General features: G+C 52.9%; 7 protein-coding genes across 7 annotated transcripts; 2 read left to right on the forward strand and 5 right to left on the reverse strand.

The window, feature by feature from the left end:
- Window positions 1-280: 280 nt before the first annotated feature.
- Window positions 281-1,783, forward strand: CCMA1212_010423 (Putative hydrolase; the record flags this gene model as incomplete). The annotated part of the gene is made up of 1 exon (XM_073707470.1): window positions 281-1,783. The coding sequence occupies one exon, from the start codon at window positions 281-283 to the stop codon at window positions 1,781-1,783; it is 1,503 nt and encodes a 500-aa protein (XP_073554065.1).
- A 256-nt stretch (window positions 1,784-2,039) lies between these two features.
- CCMA1212_010424 (uncharacterized protein) lies at window positions 2,040-2,620 on the reverse strand (the record flags this gene model as incomplete). Its single annotated transcript, XM_073707471.1, has 3 exons — window positions 2,040-2,221; window positions 2,287-2,401; window positions 2,465-2,620. The coding sequence occupies 3 exons, from the start codon at window positions 2,618-2,620 to the stop codon at window positions 2,040-2,042; spliced, it is 453 nt and encodes a 150-aa protein (XP_073554064.1).
- A 706-nt stretch (window positions 2,621-3,326) lies between these two features.
- On the reverse strand, window positions 3,327-5,610 carry CCMA1212_010425 (Beta-glucosidase cel3A; the record flags this gene model as incomplete). Its single annotated transcript, XM_073707472.1, has 3 exons — window positions 3,327-3,736; window positions 3,800-5,531; window positions 5,602-5,610. The coding sequence occupies 3 exons, from the start codon at window positions 5,608-5,610 to the stop codon at window positions 3,327-3,329; spliced, it is 2,151 nt and encodes a 716-aa protein (XP_073554063.1).
- Window positions 5,611-7,028: 1,418 nt separating this feature from the next.
- Window positions 7,029-9,422, reverse strand: CCMA1212_010426 (putative exo-1,4-beta-xylosidase xlnD; the record flags this gene model as incomplete). Its single annotated transcript, XM_073707473.1, has 1 exon — window positions 7,029-9,422. One exon carries the CDS (start codon window positions 9,420-9,422, stop codon window positions 7,029-7,031), a length of 2,394 nt encoding a protein of 797 aa, XP_073554062.1.
- A 6,862-nt stretch (window positions 9,423-16,284) lies between these two features.
- On the forward strand, window positions 16,285-16,990 carry CCMA1212_010427 (uncharacterized protein; the record flags this gene model as incomplete). The annotated part of the gene is made up of 2 exons (XM_073707474.1): window positions 16,285-16,542; window positions 16,598-16,990. The coding sequence occupies 2 exons, from the start codon at window positions 16,285-16,287 to the stop codon at window positions 16,988-16,990; spliced, it is 651 nt and encodes a 216-aa protein (XP_073554061.1).
- Window positions 16,991-17,708: 718 nt separating this feature from the next.
- CCMA1212_010428 (uncharacterized protein) lies at window positions 17,709-18,212 on the reverse strand (the record flags this gene model as incomplete). Its single annotated transcript, XM_073707475.1, has 1 exon — window positions 17,709-18,212. One exon carries the CDS (start codon window positions 18,210-18,212, stop codon window positions 17,709-17,711), a length of 504 nt encoding a protein of 167 aa, XP_073554060.1.
- Window positions 18,213-18,949: 737 nt separating this feature from the next.
- CCMA1212_010429 (Diadenosine 5',5'-P1,P4-tetraphosphate phosphorylase 2) lies at window positions 18,950-19,937 on the reverse strand (the record flags this gene model as incomplete). Its single annotated transcript, XM_073707476.1, has 2 exons — window positions 19,801-19,937; window positions 18,950-19,726 (listed from the first exon to the last, which is right to left on the reverse strand). Exons 1-2 carry the CDS (start codon window positions 19,909-19,911, stop codon window positions 18,950-18,952), a joined length of 888 nt encoding a protein of 295 aa, XP_073554059.1. The 5' UTR covers window positions 19,912-19,937.
- Between the last annotated feature and the right edge of the window lie 82 nt (window positions 19,938-20,019).

Genomic DNA, 20,019 nt, shown 5'->3' on the forward strand with positions numbered 1-20,019 from the left:
GCCAAGAAACCACCGGTAAAGAGGTAGTCAGAGATACATGTAAGGGTCATAACGAACGCCACAAGATAAAGTTCATCTTCTTTACCACATGAGGCAAGGCTCAATGGTTAAGCATAAAATAGACATGACCTTGCTCAACAACAAATCTCAGATTCTTCGCCCGTCATAGCTCCCACCGCAATCTTATTCTTTCAGCCAAATCATTCCAAGAACAGACGGAGCATGATGCGCTGAAGTTTCCGGAACCCAGCACCACACGTTCATAAGCCGAAATCCCACGATGTGCCGACGGATACCCAGTCTAATCCTCTCCCTCTTGGCCTTCACATCGATCGCCAATTCTCAAAGCAACAAACCGTTGAAATGGGTGGGGTGCAATCCTCCAAGTCCGTACCCGAACGTCCAATGCGCCAAACACCCAGTGAGTTACGACTGGCTTTCAGGACTGAGCCAGTACACGGCCATGAGCGTGATGCGCGTCAAGTCGCGCGCCGAAAAGCCAAAGGGCACCATCTTCCTGCCCTCGGGTCCGAAGCGCTCCGGTATCAGACTTCTCAAGCAGTACCTCGGAGACAATTCTTCGGCTGCGATGGAGTTGCTCGACGAGTATCACATCACGGGCCTGGACGTCCGCGGTATATCGGAGCACTCACCCATCAAATGCAACGCAACTCGATGGAACAGACGCGTGCCGAGCATGGTCAAGAACGTGACACAGTTCAACAGGATGTGGCGCCACTGGAGAAAGATTGCAGAGGAGTGCAGGGAGATGACGGGGGAGCTGCTCTTCGACCACATGGATACATTCACGATCGGCCAGGACGTGGAGAACGTCCGCTACAACGACTGGGAGCTTCCATCCAAGAATCGCAAGATGCACATGATTGGCCTTTCGTGGGGCGCGCAAATCGGCCTCGCCTACGTCGAGAAAATCTCTGCGTACATGGGCAACATTGTGCTGGACGGCATCATTGATCACACGCAGGGCCCGATCAGCACCATCATGGCCGAGTCCACGGCCTTTGAGACGACGCTGAAGCATTTTTTTGCATGGTGCGAGGTTGAATCTTCCTGCGCCTTGCACAATCAGCCAGATCTTGAGCACTTCTTCACGCAGCTTGCCGCCCAAGCGGAGATCGAGCCTATTCGCGCGCCCCGGTGCAAGCAGAATGATGGCGAGAGTTCATGCCGACCCAACGTCAGTCTGGAGGAGATGATGTTGAGCGTGCAGAGATACTTGGCTCCAGGGCCACCCGGATGGCCGTTGCTGGCAGAGAGCCTGTGGGAGGCATCCAGAGGCGACGCTTCCGCCTTTTCTGCCCATTGGTTCACGGGCGAGAGCGATCCAACCGCCACTTGGGCCTCCCTCATCACTGGCTGCCAAGACTGGATTCCCGCCCGCGATTTTTTCGAGCTCTCGGGGACCCAGCGAACAATGCGTATCCTTTCTCCTCTGACCCGGGGATATACGCAGAGCTTCCTGTACTACGCCAGATGCATCTCCTGGCCTCGGAAGCAGAAAAAGGTGCAAAACGGACAACGCCCATTGCTGCAAGAAGGGAAGTCAATCAAGCCACTTTTACTCGTCACCTCCGCCTTGGATCCCATAACCAGCGCCCAGGGAGCTGTCTCGCTACGCGCTCAGATTCCGCAAGCGGTTCTGGTGTTCACAAATAAGGCGGGACATAGGAGTTATGGTGCGCCTGGAGATCTTACCTACATAGCCAACAGTGTTCTGCGGACAGGGGGCTTTCCACAAGACGGGTCTGTATATCAAACATGAGGTGCATCAGGAGTGGTAGCTTTTGCTCCACGTTCGGTAGTTCGGCGTCAGGGCTGTATTGAGATCAGGAGGACTCTGCTTATTTTTTATCAGTGGAACAGACATGATGTGCCAATTGGGAAAACATCTTCTCACTTGCTAATACTGGATCAGGCCAATGATGCTTTGATGACCATTGACATATCCAGTCATGGTTTACTCACCACCTGTAGCGTCAGGAGTCTGCCCCATCTCAACACGAGAACCTCGAACTGCTTTATTCCCTCGTCCAGACTGACGCGTCGTATTCATCCATCCAGCTGACATATTCGTCGCCCGCCTTCACCCATCCCTTGATGCCTCCCGACAATATCAAGCTTTGCATATCCGCCTCGCCGCATTTGGCCAGGTAATCGTCGAACCAAGCGGCGGCTCGCGGACCACGACCTCGAGAAGAAGCTGCGTCAAAAACACATTGGTTACCACATTTGAGTCTGGGTTGCGAGAAAGGAGGTTCATCTTACCGCAATACCAGATGACCTTGACAATTCCAGCGGCTTTGAGTAACCGGTAAAGGGTTGGGATGCTCGGATATACGCTTTGTGCCGGCAAGTTGATGGATCCCCGAATCAGGCCACCCTGGAAGGGGAAACATCAGAAACTTCCCCTTGTCTCTATTACGCTATCCATCATTATACCTACCTCATGATCAGCCCGGCGAAGGTCAACCAGTATGTAATCCTTTGCCCCCTGTTTCATCAACTCCAGCACCTCTTCTCGTGAGGTGGCCTTTACCACCGTATCTGGGGTTGGATAAGCGGCGTGCCAAGGAATCGTGGTCGACTCTGTGCCCGGCATTGTAGAATACAGTTTGGAGAACTTGTCAGAAGCGCATATGTTGAGACGTGGGCAAGCGATGGCTTCGAGAAAGCCGAAGAGAGGGAGTGTGTCATGCTCTCAAGTTGATTGGCTACCTGCCTCCAGTACAGGCTAACTCTACCCGCAGGCCATCTGTAAATGGACGTACCGACTTCTTGTTCTCTTTCTTGAAAACAGGTTTGGTCGCTCGCAGGTAGTCGTTGTCACAGCCATCGTTTGACACTCAACGGCGAATGCAGGGTCGTTTGCTTTCGCGGAAGCATTCAGCGCTCGGGTATCGTCATGGTATCGATCGACCAGCAGAACTAAGGTGACTGCAGGGTACGTGTAACAACTGGAAGTGAGCATACAGTGTACAAAGCACGGAGTACAACTGGAAAGAGGAGCAACGCTGATCCGTGGCCCCTTCAGGTCGCAAGTTCCTGCAGCAAAGTTTCTTCTCCGTGCGACATGACGTTACTCGTACCTAGCTTCCCTTGAACTGATCTCCTCTTCCCACGCAATTCATCACCACTTTCAACTCACTTCTGCTTCGGACTCCTTCTTCATTCATGCCTTCTCGCTGACGCCTATCTTGAAAATTGCATACCGCAACCGACGAGCTCTTTCTGGGATCTTCACACCACCCTACCTTCTCATGTTTCGATGGCCCTCACTCCACATCACCGGTCGACCGTCTTCGCTCTCACGCTACCGACAGAGTCCCCGTCAATCTGATGTCTCGGCTGCTCGCTCCCACGCTGATGCCAAACGATCCCGACGGCACCACCCACTTCTGCGACGCGGTGTCCCAGTAGCTGAGATCTCGTCGTCGGATGTTGAACGTCGCTGTTCCGCTCTGGCCCGGCGTGAGGTTCAGCTTGGCAAAGCCTCGTAGCTGCTTCGGAGGTGTCCTGGGCGCTGAAGGAGGGTAGGTGATGTACAGCTGGGCGACCTCGGCACCAGTTACCTGGCCAGAGTTTGCGATGTCAACAGTGACCGTCGCCACATTCTGGAACAGGTCACTCGGGCCTCCAGGCACAACCGCCCCAGTCGCAGGGCCAGATTTGGCAGTCGACAAGACGGAGAGCCGCGAGTAGTTGAACTTGGTGTAAGCTGTCGTTTCATGTCATTCGTCAGTAAGCGTGCCTAACAGTATGCGCAGGTCAGCAAACTTACACAGTCCGAAGCCAAACTCGTACCGCGGCGTGATGTTCGCGTCGTCAAAGTGCTTATAGTCGATAAACAATCCCTCGCTGAAGCTGTCACTGCCGGAAACAATGCGAGTGTTGTAGTCATTGGGGCTCTTTGCAATGGTATACACCAGCTTGCCCGAGGGGCTGACGTCTCCCCACAGCACGTCGACCAGCGCATTGCCGCTCTCCTGAGAAGGAAGACCAGCCCAGACGACGGCTTTGACTTGCGGAAGAGCGAGAATTTGCTCCAAGATGATGGCGCCGACAGAGTGGACAACAACAATGACATTGCTGTTGGCACTAGCCACAGCCTGGACCAGAGCGTTGCCGTTGTGCCACGGATCCAGGTTGTTGCGATCCCCTGCGTTGCCCTCCACGGTAATGTAGCCTTCACCCGAGTCGGCGGTGATGAAGACAATGGCGACGTCCTTCCCTTTCGCTGCTGATGCGCCCGAGGATGTGTTGTCAGTGTTGCTCAAGGTAACCTGAGTGCCCTGCGAGGAAGCTCTGGTATTGATGGCATCGTAGGGCGCGACAAAGTACGGATAGTTGACGGCACCGGAGCCCCACCCCATGCCCAAGGCGCCGTTGTTGCAGCCTTTGTCGTTGCACGAGGGCGAGTTACTGGCGTGGTTCCCAATGACTGCGGCAGATCCGATGATGGCAATGCTCGCCGGCTTCTTCAACGGCAGGACGTTTGCGTCGTTCTTGAGAAGGACGATGCCATCCCTGGCAATCGCCCTGACATTGGTCTTGTGGTTTCCTTGAACGTTCCTGCTGATGTTGAACGACGGATAGCCTGCCTGGTCTTGGCCTGTCAGATACCACGCCGCGAGGATGCGAGTCACCATGTCGTCGACTCTGCTCGTGGGGACCTGGTTGCTGTTCACCGCATCGGTAAGGGCTGGGCCCCAGAGCCTGTTGTTACCGTTGAAATCCGTGCCGGGCATCGACATGTCAAGTCCGGAATTTGCACTTTGCACAGTTGTGTGCTGTGCGTTCCAGTCCGTCATGACATATCCCGGGAAGCCCAGCTGGTCTTTCAGCACAGTCTGCAGCGTGTACTGATCCTCGCAGGCCCAGGTCGTGTTGACCTTGTTGTACGAGCACATAACGGAAGCCACATTGGCCTGAACAGCGTCGGCAAATGGCCAAGTATACAGCTCATGCAGAGTTCGGTCATCCGGATTGCTCGAAATGGTGTCTCGGTTGAGCTCCTGCTCGTTGAGGATATAGTGCTTCGCTGTCGCCTGCACGCCTACCGACTGGATGCCGTTGATGGTCTGGCCCATCGCCACGCCCGTGAGATATGGATCGACGCCGAAGCCTTCCCAATTGCGACCGCCCTGTGGCGTCTTTCCCAGAGGTCCAGCCACGGGGCCAAGTATGACATGTATCCCTGAGGCCTTGACCTCCTCACCGATGAACTGTCCGCGTTCGCGGATCAGATTAATATCCCACGTCGAGGCAGCTTGAACGCCAGGCGTAAAAGCTGTGCTGCCTGTTGAGTATCGAACACCGAGCGGCCCATCTTGAAGGCATAGCGACGGATAGCTGATCTTCGAGGATGGGGATGTATTTCCAACACAAGGGCCATCGTTCCAGCCGACACCGCTCACGATACCGACCTTGTCTTGGAGATTGAGCTTTGCCAATGCGGCCTTGGCCTTGTCGTACGCGACGCCCCATGGAGTCCCTGCCGGGGGTATAACTGCCTTAGCTGAGGCCCCTGGTGTCGAGCTACCTTGAATCGACGTTTCAGCATAACGTGCCTCTATGGGATACTTCCGCCATGACATGGGATCAATATACTGACTGTCTGCTGTAGCAAAGGGCGCAGTGGCAAGTGCCAGCGCAGCTGCTGTTCGGTAATGCATATTTTCCCCGGGGCTCAACACAATGGCATTGATCAAGACTCCGGGAGCAACTCAACAAAGCAGCGCCTCGTCCGCAATTTATACAGTCTGCCGGCGTGGCGTTACTGATTGAAGCAGTTGGGAGTCATCCTGCGCCAACTCTCTCTTAGCCAAGTGCAAATCACCCGGATAACGTTACAGAGTCTCTCGAGGTCGGCAGCATTGCGGGCAAATCCCATCGTCGCACTACTACCCACACGGAGATATACGGCGAGAGGCTATGGTCGATACTTTCCTCGTCCAAGTGGTAGCGCGAACTATCCCTCTGTCGCCATAGCATAACGGGCCCCTCACCTACTATATGCCCCTATGGAAGGTTACGTGTTCGCTCGACTGGGACAAGATGGCCATTGTGCCCGTCCTCATACTGCACCCGTCGTCCGGTTCAGCCACCTTGCTGCGCAGATCGATTGCCCTTCCGGAATCTCCTGCACTGCCGCCGGCTGTCACGAAACCACGGAGTAGGAACCGATGCCGAATGTCGTTTTACGCTTTGGCTTTCTGGCTTGAGTTTCTCCGACGACATACCTGATGCAATCCACCGCCAATCCGATGGAGAGCATATCGCCGGCAGTGGTTCATTGTGTGAGCTGCCGATCACAACTGCGGAGTACATGATGCGACTCTGGAGAAGACTCAAGTGGCAAGTGTCATGCCCTAGACTCTGGCGCCACGACGGAACGAGAAGGTGATCCAACGCTCCGAGTGTAACAGGAAGACAGTCAAGACAGTATGCCGACAAGAAACCAGCCAAGGGCCTTGGCCTCCGTTCTTCCAAAAAGCCGTTGGGATTGCCATTACGGCATAAATTTGATGCCTTTTGAATTGGCCAATGGAGCAGAGCCCTGGGGTTGTAGGCGTCGAATAGCCGCCTGCGCGAATCTGGATAAAAGGCAGATTGCGTATTAGCATGAAGAACCATTATCAGCATAAACATACGGCGGATCGAGTTCTCCCAATTGAGTCATGTCAAGATGCACTGCCATCGTGAGTGGAACTTGAGCACATAAGCTTTTACCTATGGTTATGGCTTGCACCTACCCGCCGTCGATGGTGGCAGGCGATCGACCTTTCCATAGCACATATGAGCTGTGGCGTCGTCAAACCGTGGCACATACCTTGACTTTACTTTGACAACCCGGGCGATGGTTCCAGGTCTATTATGAAGCACCAACAACATTGGTCAGAATTCTCCGGCACAACGGCCAAACTGGTTCACAGAAAGGGAAATACGGCCTTTTCATTATTCATCATTAACTACTCTACCATTCCGTCATAACAACATCATTAATACTTTTATGCGTCAGGAGTAGCGTCCTTGATCTGCTGTTCCTCCAGCGGCCAGTTCTCAATCGTCACCTCTTCGCCGACAAGCTCAAACTCCAGCTTCGCAGACTCGTCAGTGTTCAAGGCTAGCTCATACTTGCCGGGGTAAACAATCCGGTTTCCGAGAGAGTCGACACGAGCAAGAGCACTGACGGGGATGGGGATGCTGAGTTTCGAAGAGTGGCCAGGCTTGATGTCGGCAAGTCGGTCAAATCCGACAAGCCACTTGTTCGGGTACGGGGCTGGGCCGGCGTTGCTTGTGCGGACGAAAAGCATGGCCGTGTAGGGCGACTCGGTCTTGCCTGAGTTCTTGACGTTGGCCTCGAAGGTGAAGACGGGGGCCAGCTCACTGTAAGTGTATCCAGGGTGAGGAGCAGAGAGGACCGACGAGATGTTGAACTTGAGGCTCTTAGGGTGGCTGGCCAGAGTCTCCTTGAAGGTGGTGTAGAAGAGACCGTCACCAAACTCGTAGACTGGCTTGCCGGTGTACCAGATGTAAGTCTGTCCTGGGTTTGACTTTCCATCGGGGCGGAGGTTCATGTCGTTCTGGGGGAACTGGTGAACATACTCAGCCGGGTACTGGGTTGAGATCAGTCGGCCGGCAGGAGCACGCTTGCCAGACAGAATGTCGAAGATGGCAACGCCTCCCGACTGGCCGGGATATCCACCCCAGACGAGGGAGTTGACCTTCTTGTTGCTCTTGAGGGAGGACGAATCAACCTGGCCACCGCCCATCTGCAGAACAACAAGGGGCTTGCCAACCTCGCTAAGCTGCTTGATGAGGTCCAGCTGGTTACCGGGCCAAGCAATGTCCGTGCGGTCGGCGCCCTCTTGTTCAATGGTGTTGTCGATTCCACCGAGGAAGATGATGGCATCCGACTTCTTGGCGGCAGCAATGGCCTTGGCGAAGCCTGCAGTGGTGTTGCCGGCGATCTCTGTGCCGAGCTCAAAGTTGACATGATAGCCAGCCTTCTTAGCGGCTTCCAGAGGGCTGATGAGGTATGGGGCGGGGCCGAAGTAGTTGCCCTGCATCTGGGTGGTGGCATTGGCCCAGGGTCCGATGAGAGCAATGCTGCGGACCTTCTTGGACAGAGGCAGGGTGCCGTCGTTTTTGAGCAGGACGATGCCCTCAACAGCAGCCTCGTATGAGATGTTCCAGGCATCAGTCTTGACGACATCCTTCCAGCCGAGCGAGCGGTACTGGTTCTTCTTGTCAAAGTACCCGAGACGAACGAGGTTGGCGTACAGACGGGTGACGGACCGCTCGATCTCGCCGCGGGAGACTTCGCCGGCCACAAAGGACTCGTTGAGGTGCCATGGGTAAGTCTGGCCGCAGTCAATATCGGTACCGGCTCGCAGCGAGCTGGCGGCGGCCGACGACTGGTTGCTGGCGTAGTCGTGAGGGTTCCAAACGTTGTAGACGGCATCGCAATCGGACGAGACGTAGCCCCATTCGGGGAAGCCCCAGCTCTCCCGCAGAAGAGTCTGGAGGAAGAAGCTGTTGGCACAGCTGGGCACACCGTTGACGGAGTTGTACGCGCACATGAAGCTGTGCGACTTTGCGTAACGAGCGGCAGCGAGGAACTGGGGTGTGTAGTACTCGGAGAGGTCCTGCTGGGTGATGATGGCGTCGAAGCCGAGACGGGACTGGTTATTCCAGTTCTCGAGATCGTATCCAGCAAAATGCTTCGCCGTGGCGGCAATCTTGAGGTGCTCGGGGTCGACGCCGCCCTGGATGCCCGTGATGTACTCGTAGGTGTAGGCGGAGCTCAGGAAGAAGGCATCTTCGCCGGGCGTCTCCTGGCCACGGCCCCAGAGAGGGCTTCGGAAGCCATTGATGTTTGGCGCATAGACGTCGAGACCATAACGGCCGCTGTTACTGAATGCTCGAGCTTGGGTGGAGATGATGTCGGCAATCTGGTGGATCAATGTGCGGTTGAGCGCTGCCGTTGTGAGGATAGGCATGGGAAACGAGGTCGCCCATTCGAACTCCCCGCCCTTTGTGGCGAACCCGGCGCGGTCCAAGCCGTGCAGAGCCTCGTTCCAGACTTGGTAGTTTGGAAGACCCAGGCGAGGCACACCAGGGCCCGAGTTCTGCGTGTTGAGAATCAGCTCCTCGAGGGTGAAGAGCGAGACGAGGGCCTGGGCTCGCTCGACATAGCCGGCAGACGAGTCGCAGACGAGGTTGTTCTTCAGGGGGCCATGATCGCAGTCGGGGAACGAGAGCGTGAGCGTGGCAAGCGTCTCGGGGAAGAGGTCAGGCTGGCCCTGAGCAGAGTAGTTGGCGTATGTTTGATTGTTTTGCGCCAGGGCCGTGGGCAGGAGAGCCGACAGAGCGGCGAGAAGAGCTGCGTTGTTCACCATTGCGTCCAGCTGTCCTTCAATGGCTCACGATCTTCTTTGTCTCTCTCCCTCTGTTGCCTTTCTGCATCTGGTCCTCGGGGAAGCTCGATATTTAATCTGGGCGGTATGACGATGACGATGTTACATCCTTCCCCCATGCATCATTTCCTATTACAGCTTTCTACCCCATGTCAACCCCATATGGGGAGAAAATGCTACCCCAACATCTTGGTGTGGTTCGACCTGCATCACGACTCCACAGATGCCAATTTTTCCCCACCAGGAGACTCCGGCATCTCTAGATATTTAGCCTGAATAACAGGCGGACACCAATCGCCAGCCGCTTGTCTAATGACTGCCATTACCGTCACTAACAGGGCTGTCCCGGGCTATTCTCTTCTGTCTCAATCTCCCTTCTCAAGCCATTGTTTTTAGCTTGCCTTTTAGTCTATGATCTAGGTGACAGCGGATACTGCCGACTAGTTCCAGCAGACACAGACGTAGATCTGTTGTGATTACCCGGGCTTGGACCTCTTTGTGTGTTTTTCTTTCCCCTTGTTTTCTCATTTAGCCATTACTCCCGAGAGGAACGCAATTCCACCTCATTTGCCCCGGCTAAGTAGACAAAAGCGGGGGAGGAAACTGCAGACTGCTACCTTGTGGGGAGGGAAGTATCCGGCATCGCGGTGAGGAAGGAGGAGCCTGCTGGAAATGCGGAGCAAAACACGAGTTCTTTTGTGAACGCGTGCGATTATTTACATGGGCGGTTGGAGTACTGTGAGCGTAGTAAGACGGAGTAGGATTCGTCGAACCGAGGCTGGACTGCTTGAAGGTTGAGGCGAGGGAAGGATAACCGATATCGAGACCATTCAAGGACTCTGGCGATACTATTGATGCTAACAGACAATTCAGACTCGACAGAATCCGAATACAAGCTCCGTTGAGCACATTGATGAAACACAGATTCTTCCACTACAATCGATGATATATTATCTCACAGCCATATCCTCAGTCAGATGCCCTTTATCTCCATTTCGACAGCTCAATGGGAATCAAGGTTCTCTTAAGAGGTGGGGAAAAAACGTGCCAGTGTATCATACAATGCACTCTTCTCGCGTTACTCTTGCAGAAATAGCTGGTAGCATCCCGAGCGAGGAAACGACGATCAACTTTAGTTCTGTAGCTGAGATTACAGTGTTCGGCGGGAGAGCTGAGGTTCGGCTTCGAGCGTGATGCTATCCCCGGTGCTCCCCGGTGTCCCGCTGGCTGCATGCTCCATACATACATACGGACTACGAATTGCACGTAACGAGCTGGCCTGCATTCATTGCAGGGATAGGCTTGCGAAGTACGGAGTACAAGTTGCCTAGCTGGACACTCGAGCAAGCAAATAACCAACCTCTTCTTATTCGCTGGGTAAAGTATTGCTTGTTTTTAATACCAAGGCGGAACAATCCTCTTCGCTGTCAGGAATTTGCTTTCCCCCAGATTTTCTGGGAATTCCAGATCCTTCTCTACCACCTAATTTATAGTATGCCGACCCTGGTATACGAGATTCCGTCTTGTCTAGACCATCGGCTGGAGTCTATATTCCTCCATGTTCCCGTGCCCTGTTGAGCATTGGCAAGAATTTGCCCCTCCCTCTGGCGGAGGGACGTCTGTAGTTTTCCTGATATTTCCGTATGGGGCTGTGCGGAGGATTTCATTCCGGGATAATGTCTGGATAATAACGGCTTTTCCACCTCCCATGCACTCAAGCAAAACAGGTCAAGCACGTAATTCATTACCAAGCGTTTTTCTCTGTTCTCCTTGCTTGAGGCTCCCCATCTGCCAGGACGAAACGGACATACGGAAACCAGCCCCCCCGCCCCCATGTTCCTTTGCTTGTTGATGGATCCAGGAACCTACCCATAAAGAGGGCGGATCGGTGGCTTGGGGCGCCCCGCCGGGCCGAATGATTTGGCCTTTCCCGATTCGTGCAAGATCTGGGGAGAGGCCGGCTGAATTGTTCCCGGCCTTGCTCTAGTGTTGGCTAGGGCGAAATCAAGGAACGGGCAACACCATTCGAGGTGATTGGTTGAGCCGTCGTGTGAAATTGCGAGCCTATGTCGATGGGATGAGTTCAACGATGCCTAGGTTAACCGCAAAGAAAACGTCCAAGATGCCGGATCCTTGGGTAGCATTGGCACGGTCATGTCGGGAGAACTGCTAAGTAGGAGGTACATGGGGCGGATGAGGCTGACCTCTGCAGAAGCATATTGTGTACTCCGTGTGTAAGTATCATTGCAGTGTAATAGGTGGAACAATGGGTACCTTCTTTTCAATTCCATGCTGGAGGCGCTTCCTCTAGGCCTCGTACGTGGCCTTTTAGCCGGGCTGAATAGGGAGTTCCAATAGCGATGTTGGCTTGCTTGATCTAGTATGTTTTGCGCTTTCCTTCTAGATGAATCAGGGTTTGGTGGATGCTGGTATTTCATTCATCATTCGCACCGGCGTGGCTCGCGCATTTGAAGACCTGTACAATTGGCCTTGAATATCATCACAGTTATCTGTAGAACTAGTATCAGCTCCCAATGTATTTGATTGAGATGAATTTATTTCGTTGTTATTGGCGGACATATGCCACCTGCTTTGTTGCCGGGTAGGGGATGTCAGCGGACTTGAGAGTCCATGCGATTTGAACCCCCTCCGGTCAACCGTCATGGACAGAGGTTCAATTTACATTCTGTGACACGGTACATGGGAATGGCATGGCCGACACGGCCTTATATGCTTTATAGAGGCCAAGTTCCCACTTTACACTGATTGAATGTCTACCGAAAGTACAAATTGAAGCACAATCTGTCTCATCTGTTTCTTGGCTTTCGTGTTATGGCTGGTAGCTGGCAACCACATACTGATCTGCGATTCATAAAAGCACACATGCAGGCGACTTTCACCCATACCTTTTAATCTACAAACGCTCAGTGGAGAGATACTACCCTCCCAGAGGTCAACAGTACTACATGTAACCTTATTTACGAAAGCGCAGAGGTGCCTGCAGCTTGTCCCGAGGGCGACGTCGGCGGTTCTGAAGCGAACCAGCCGGTTGGTCAAGCTTTTCATTGGCCGAGGGTCGAAGCTGGACTGAGTCATTTGACGGTATAGTATATATGAGTATATTTGTCAGAGACGTGTTCATCCTGTGGCCTTTGGAGTGACCATTGTGATGCTGATACTGCTCGATGGCATAACGCCTTCTGGCATCCGGATTTCATGGCATGTTGCCACCGCGGAAGTAGGCCAGAATAAATGCCGTTGTATGTTACAACTGTATTGTCAAGGAATTCGACTGGTGATCGATCTTCATGGAGGTTCTGCCAGAAGGCCCATGTCCGATACAGTGAGAGGATTGCGCATATCGACGAGGGTAAGACGCGCACGATCCCCTCGATAAACACCGAATGCAACAAAGTACTGAGTTCAATAGCTTGAATCACATCCCGAATAGAAGAAGAGGCGAAGTCAGATATGTACTCAGGATGTGGAATGTCATGCGCCATATGTGTGCCCTCAGGGGCTGTAGCAACCGTCATGCCGGGAACAACTGTTCTCACATATATTGGACAAACTGCTCATCAATTCAGCGAAATTCCCAGCTCATCATCTGAATGCCCACAGAACAGACAATTTTCCGTTCGAAAAAATGACTGCTGTACGGCACCGCGATGCCTCACAAGATGTGCTCAAAAACGCTCGCGCGCAAGATCGTCGCTTAACGAGATGCGCCTGACCTCTCCCCTGATACACCCCACAACGACATTCCAACAATATGAACGGCTCAACCCACCTACGCGTGTAAGCAGCAACGACAATTGTCAATATCTTAAGACTCTCAATCGAAACGTGCTGTCACCGAGCGTTGAATGCGTACTCCCTTGAAGCAGGCTTTGCTTACATAATGCCGCGATTCACTTCACCTTCCCTTGCCCTGCTCAGGCACTCCTCTTCGAGTTCCTTCCCAACTTGCCCAATTCTCTTTTGTCATCTTGTCTTTACCCCTCTTCTCTCATCCCAGAACTTGTTACATTGTTCCCTTCCATTCCGTTTAGACATTCTTGACGAAGTAATTGCACGAGAAGATTCATTTCCATCGCCTCGGTCTCGTCCCAGTTTCTGTCCGCGCTTTTCGTGATATCGGCGGCTGCCTATGTGGCCCAGATCTTCCAAAACTTCCGTACCGCGTGCCGCTTCAGTCCATCCAGAGTCTCGAGACTCAGTATCTCGCACACGGTTCAACAGCTTCCGTCGCCTCTCCTCTCCTGCTTCCCCTCTCCATCTTCGAGTCCAATTACCGAGATCAAGACGTCGAGCCGCAAGTGAAGTCAGAAAACCTTCGTTTTCTTCATTGCATGCGCTTATACAGTAGCAGCCCTCAGACGAACCCACAGAAAACATTCCAACAGCCCCTCCAGCTTCGAATATGGTCGCTTAAGCCCTGGCCTCAGCTAATCGAGGATGTCGCTGCTCGCTTCTGAGCAACTGCTAGAGTCCACTGCACTGTGATGCGTCAGAGTACGTCTGCTTTTTCTTCCCATTGCAAATCCTTTCTGGATGTCCAATGCCTTCCTAGTCGGCTGGCCAAACAAGAAGGTATTGCCCCCGACAGAGCACACTCTTGACGTCCTGATCTGACCCGTTGACCCGTGACAGAGAGGTCTGCCGATGCCCCGAAAAAGCAACGCTCAAATACGCCATTGACATATTTTACTTCATGATAGCTTCGTCGTCGGCGACATCACATGCGTCCCCAGCTGCTCCCACGTCTATGCGCGAGTCACTCATGTCTGACGACTGGGATTATACACACCACCATAGAGGGGAGGTCTACCGCTGGCATTTGTGGGCCGGTCAGCTATGCATATGGCATCATGTACGACACATTTGGACAAGGAAGGGGTCAGTTTTGATACCAGCCCTGATAGTGGCCCCACGGTGAATTCAGGTATGTCTCTTTTTGGACATTGTTGCCGTTGGCCAGTTTCTGCAGCCCTTGCAGCCCTTGCGAAAGCTGCATTGTAGGAAAGAGTCATTGATGCTTTCGAGATACCTTTTAGGCGGGGCACATCATCTGCTGTCCAGCTCGTCAACAAAAGCACATCTTCGAGGCCGTCGCCGGCACTGCGGTAGAACATATATGGCCAGACTCCGACTGAGCGATCGATCATGGTTACCGAAAACTTGAACGGAGTGTACGAAGAGGTTTGCGTCCCCCACTCCTGCGGCTCCAGATTGCATGAGCAGCCTTGAAGTCATCGTGATGCGCAGGAACACCATAGACATCGCAGGTGAGCACCCGCTTGCATGAATCCCCATGTTTCTCGAACGGGTCTTTCGTCGAGTTCTACCAGAGGCTGCGAGGGTGCATGTGACGTCTTGAATCGAGAATTGCCGTTACAAGTCAGTCCTTATCGTCCCAGCTGCACAAGAGGAGACCTCTGAAGGCAATCGCTCGCATGTTTCGTCTAGCCAGATTCCCTTCGGTCATCAAGCCCATGGAGATTCGGAAAAGGCTCGACCGCTGGAGAAGGCGTTCAGCTTTCGGATTGCAGATGCTGCTTGTTGGTCTCGCATGTCACGGCCGGCGATACAAACCACGACACATGGAGCAGCTCACTGGGCAGACAATTGATGGCGACATCGACACCCGACATTTAACTTTGCGAAGGGCGCAACTGAAGATGATCACTGCTTCTAGAGGACGAGACTACTTGAAACTACAACTCGGTCGGAAAACCTTGACCTTCATCGTCGTTGTCAAGGCTGTTGTGTGCCTCCGCCCCCGCCAGTTACATCGCAGATGCCCACTGCTGCTGAAACGCCACGAATCAAGACCGGCCTATTGAATACGAAGATTGGCGGTCACTCTCTTCAGTCACGTCATTGCATAATCAAGCTTTTTCGTGAAGTTCACACTGACCACCCGCATCTCCCTTCAGACCTCTCCGCTATGGCGCCCCTCGCTCACGCGGTGTTCAGGTCTGGGAGATCGCGGTTTGCTTTTGACCAGCACAGATCGGGCTTGTGCTTCTGTTCTTGTTCGCAACTTCTGAGGAGTGCGGACAGCCCTTGTCATTTGAACGATGCCACTAACGATCGCAAACTCAAGGTCTGGGCTCAGTACGCTTCCCCTCTGCGTCCCCGAAACTCACAACCAGTCTATGGCCACAGCCAGACGCTTAGGGAAGTCCCACTTGATCTCTTTGCCAAATGCTTTTGCGTATGCTCCGGGCACTGACAGTGAGCCTGATAGGCATACGTCTAGAAAGAGTTGCGTCGACAAGGCTGCCCAAAGAATAGCGGCAAGGTATGGTAACCTGTTTCATTATACTTTTGCAAAGAGGTGGCTGTTCTGGCGCTAGAGGTGTTTGTTTGGCACAGAGTCTTTAAATAACGGCCATAGAGCGCTTGCCCTCCTGCTGCCGGTTTATCCATTCTCTTTGGCTTACATCGTCAAGGTTCTCCACTGCTGCCCGCAGCATCTTCGACTGAGACTGAGAGTCTACTTCGGCCCCTTCTCATAGAGTGGGCTCCGTACGAGCTCTCATCGCAGTTTTAGAAGCCGCCGTGAAGAGCCACGTCGAAAGTGATTACGTGCATTATCGTCCATACTAACATCCCGCAGCCCGGCAGTTGGACAATGCCAGCCGTTAGGTATTGGAACTGTGTGCCGACACACATGCCAGACTTATTTATGCGATGGTACAGTGTTGAAATATAAGCCTCAGTAGTCTCCTAGGTTTGAACCTTTTTGTTTTCAACATACAGGATCTTCTCGCACGCTGGCCGTGGATGCTGCTGTAGGCCTTTCGTTGACTCGGGCTCGCCAACGTCGAATGTCACCATGCCAGTGAGGCCCTCCATCCAACCTTCGCTGTATGAATACATCGTGGGCCTCCAGCACTTGAACCTCAGAGCGTCGGTCCGGCACAACTTCCATGGCAACATCACCGTCGCCGAGAACATGGCCGCCTCGATGGCGATATGTAATCAGGTACGAGATCCTCTTGTGATGTATAACGTGTACAATGGCTTCGCTGGCTGCGAAAATGTAGTTTACTGTGTGAATGATAACTTTCTCCCCCAATACTCGCAAATCGTGGTATGTTGTTGTTGTTGTTACAGCAGTCGTTATACAAGCGGCTAATTTGCACCAGAATGATGATAGGCCTCACAAACTGACGGACAGAAGTAGTGGAGACCCGACGAACTGGCCACTCTATCCCCGCGACGTATTCAGCCCTCGCCAGTCTCTGGTCAAGGCCACGGTCACACCATCGTCGGTCAACAAGCCATGTGTTTGGCCAAATGCACGGCGCCCAAAAGAGGCGTCAGGGCGTCATGAGAACCAACTCAATGAACCGTCGACACTGAACCATGCCTGCCTTATATCCTGCCAGAGCGCCATGAGATCATACAAGAGACACAACACTGCCAAAGCCGCCGACAATAGGGTTGATGGCCGGCCTGGGGAGCAGATGACAGTCAAGATTCGCTTGACGTGCCCTCCAGACCTAGCTGGTTCGGTGCGAGCAGGTGTCATTCCATGAGAGCGTCGCTAATCTCATGCATGCAATACTGGTAAGACGCGTTGCCGATCGTGAGTAGTCGTGCCATTATCTGGGAACGGCTTTCTTGACTAAGCCCCTGTCTGGCAGACGTTATTCCCACGGCCATCGTCTGGTTATATTGACTCCATTAAGCATTGAGATCGGACGTCGACAATCTGACAGAGACAACCGCAAGTTGCCAGTAAGCCCAAGATGGATAGATTATCGTAGAACCTGAGCATCATGATCCGTACTGACGTTTGTTCGAACGATCAATTGTTGGAACTCCTGTCACAGGTGGCCCTTGCTATTGCCGATATTCAAGGTCCAGGCCTAGTCGTCACGGTCATTTTGAAGTTACTGCTTACCTCAACATAACATACCCCCGGCCTCAGATGTGTGGATCGGATATCAAAGCTCAGCTGAGCATAACATAAACACGCCATCCAAAGAAATGTATTCATGACGGAAGGAGAGACTCGATCTTATTGAAACAACTTATGAGAAGCCAACTAATGCGTGAACATAAGGTAGGTTGAGCCAATCGATCTTCGATCTGACTACCCAAGAATGAAGGAGTTGATTGACGTAAGGTAACCAAACTTTATCTGCACCCGATCTGAGCTTACACGGCCAATCTGAAGATTCATTGCCAGTGGCAGGAGTTGCGCGGATGAAGTTCGTGATCAGACATATTGTAAGGCTGCATGGCCCATCCCTACGAGGACTGAAGATTTCGTACAGTTGCAACAACAAAACAAGCCCACGCCGCCAAATCTACAGTCAGACCCCTCAAAGTGTGAATCGTCAACCATCCATCCAAATCATTGGTGCTCTGCCCATTCGAGCTATCTTCAATGATAGCCTGGACTTTCGGCGCGACAGCAGGTACAAAGGCGAGATGGCTAGCAGCTAAAGCCATGCCGGCCGTGTACCAGCGGAGAGACCCATTCGCCCAATGCGAGTCATGGTTGACGAAGCAAGTGGCGAAAGAAGACGACAGCGTCAGCGAAAGGAGGACCAGGACACGTGTGACACCGCCGCGGAACAAGTAGCGGAAGTAGGTGGGCAGAAAGTCATTGCTCTGGGCGCGGAGCTCGGGCTTGTTGAAGAGGTGCAGAAAGAAGTGCTGGTCCCAAGCGAACCAGAGGGAGCAGGTCGATGTGAGGAGAGGGGCAGCGCGAAGAGCTACCACAGGGTCGAAGAAAGCTTTCGAGGCCATCTTTGGGACAATGAAGGATGATCTAGAATGTTTGCTAGGTGAAGTTGGCGATAAGTTGAAGACGAAGGTGGTGCGTGATTTGAAGGATCGATCGAATGATGTTGAAGAGTAAGTTCCATCACGTGATAAATTCACCGATGAGGTGTTATCATACAGCCTCGAATCATACAATGAAGAAGGGAGCTGTTGGTTGTGCCGACTGAAGGATGATTCTTTACATAATAAATCCGTTGAGTGGGATGTCACTTATATAATTGTCTCCGTACCAGTGCATTCTGATGAGGAGACAGAGACATATTCGCTCTTTGTTAGTTCCGTAGCATAGGTAGGGTTTATCAACAGTCAGCGCTACGAAGGAGTTGCTATCGGTTGTCAGAGGATGCAAGATCTTGGAGTTCGACGACCTCTCAATGTGCCAAATCGCTTCACACGGTAGAACCTGTCGCTTCGAAAGAGTCCCTGTACGTCGGCCGCTACTGGCGTCTCGCACGATTTGTCAGCAGAACTGTGGCCTGCAGTCATCTGCGTCCGTTGGATACTGTAGCTCTTCCGCAATGTTCCGGTTGTAACAGGGGTTTAACTTACGTCGATGGCACAGAATGTTATGAGTATAGCGACCACCTGGAGGTGAACTTGCGACTAAGGTAACGGTTCATGAAGATGCAATCAATGTGGTATACGTTGCATCGAGCACTGAGACAAGAATATATTAAACGAAGGAGAAGTTCATGGGGTCCCTACTTTGGGACGCCCAGAGCTCTCAAGGACTCCGTCAGCCCAAGACGAACCCAATTGTCCATCTCAGGACTCGTGGCCACGGCAATGACCCCAAGCATGCCCAATGCATTTGCTCCAGCTTCTTTGTTGATGCCCGCCCGGCGCCTCGGAATCACAATCATCCATCGCTTGCTCATGATCAAGTTGTGAGGACATGCCGCATTTGAGAGGGCCAAGCCAGCGTGCTCAGACTTGCCTTGACCAACGGCGGTGGCTTGCTGGAGAAGTCCGGTGTAGATTCTTGTAAGCTCCGCTGCATCAACGTTATTGATGTCCAAGCGCTGGTAGAACCACTGAAACGGGACGTTGGGTGGCCTCGCGGTGCCATCTTCGACGTCTAAAAAATCGGCGAAACTGTGAAGGGGCTTGGGAATGAGCTGCATATGCTTGTGAAGCCGACTACAGCCCCCGTCTCGGCCACAGTTGAAGAATGCGATGTACTCTTGGGTCATCGAGCTGAGTATATTCCGAATTGCTGCCAGATCGGACATGTCCAAGGGCTCGTACTGCCTGCGGTATCCGTTTGTGGTGAGGAGCATGAGGTGTGGTCTCGCGTAACAGAATTTGTTGGCGATGATAAAATGGGTGTCATTTACTTGGCCGATCTCGAAACCGGTAGTTGAGATGTCGCTCCCATCATTTCTGACGCCGTCATTTTCGACGGTATCGTCGTTCTGCGCCATCTGCGGTTGGATGGTGGGCTTCTTGACGAGTGCCGCAGTAAGCAGGAAGTTGAGCTAGAGTTGGCCTATTCAGCATCAGGTCATGCCTATATGGCATATCGGATACCTGCCTCGAGCTCTCCGTCAACATGGCAGATAGTTTCTTGCTCTGGGTCATATAGAACCACACCCGACTTGACCAAATCGTCGAACCTGGAGAGGATTGATGCTTCGTCCATGTCCAGGTTAACAGAACCCATATCGGGATTGTGAAGGAATCTCCATTCTTCTGCCCTCTGGGATTTCCTCCCCCCCCCCCACACCAGCAATGACTTATACACATCCGCAGCCCCCAAATTTTCATTTTC

This window comes from Trichoderma ghanense (assembly GCF_004382785.1).
Source record: "Trichoderma ghanense strain CCMA-1212 chromosome Unknown scaffold_25, whole genome shotgun sequence".
NCBI lineage: Eukaryota > Fungi > Ascomycota > Sordariomycetes > Hypocreales > Hypocreaceae > Trichoderma > Trichoderma ghanense.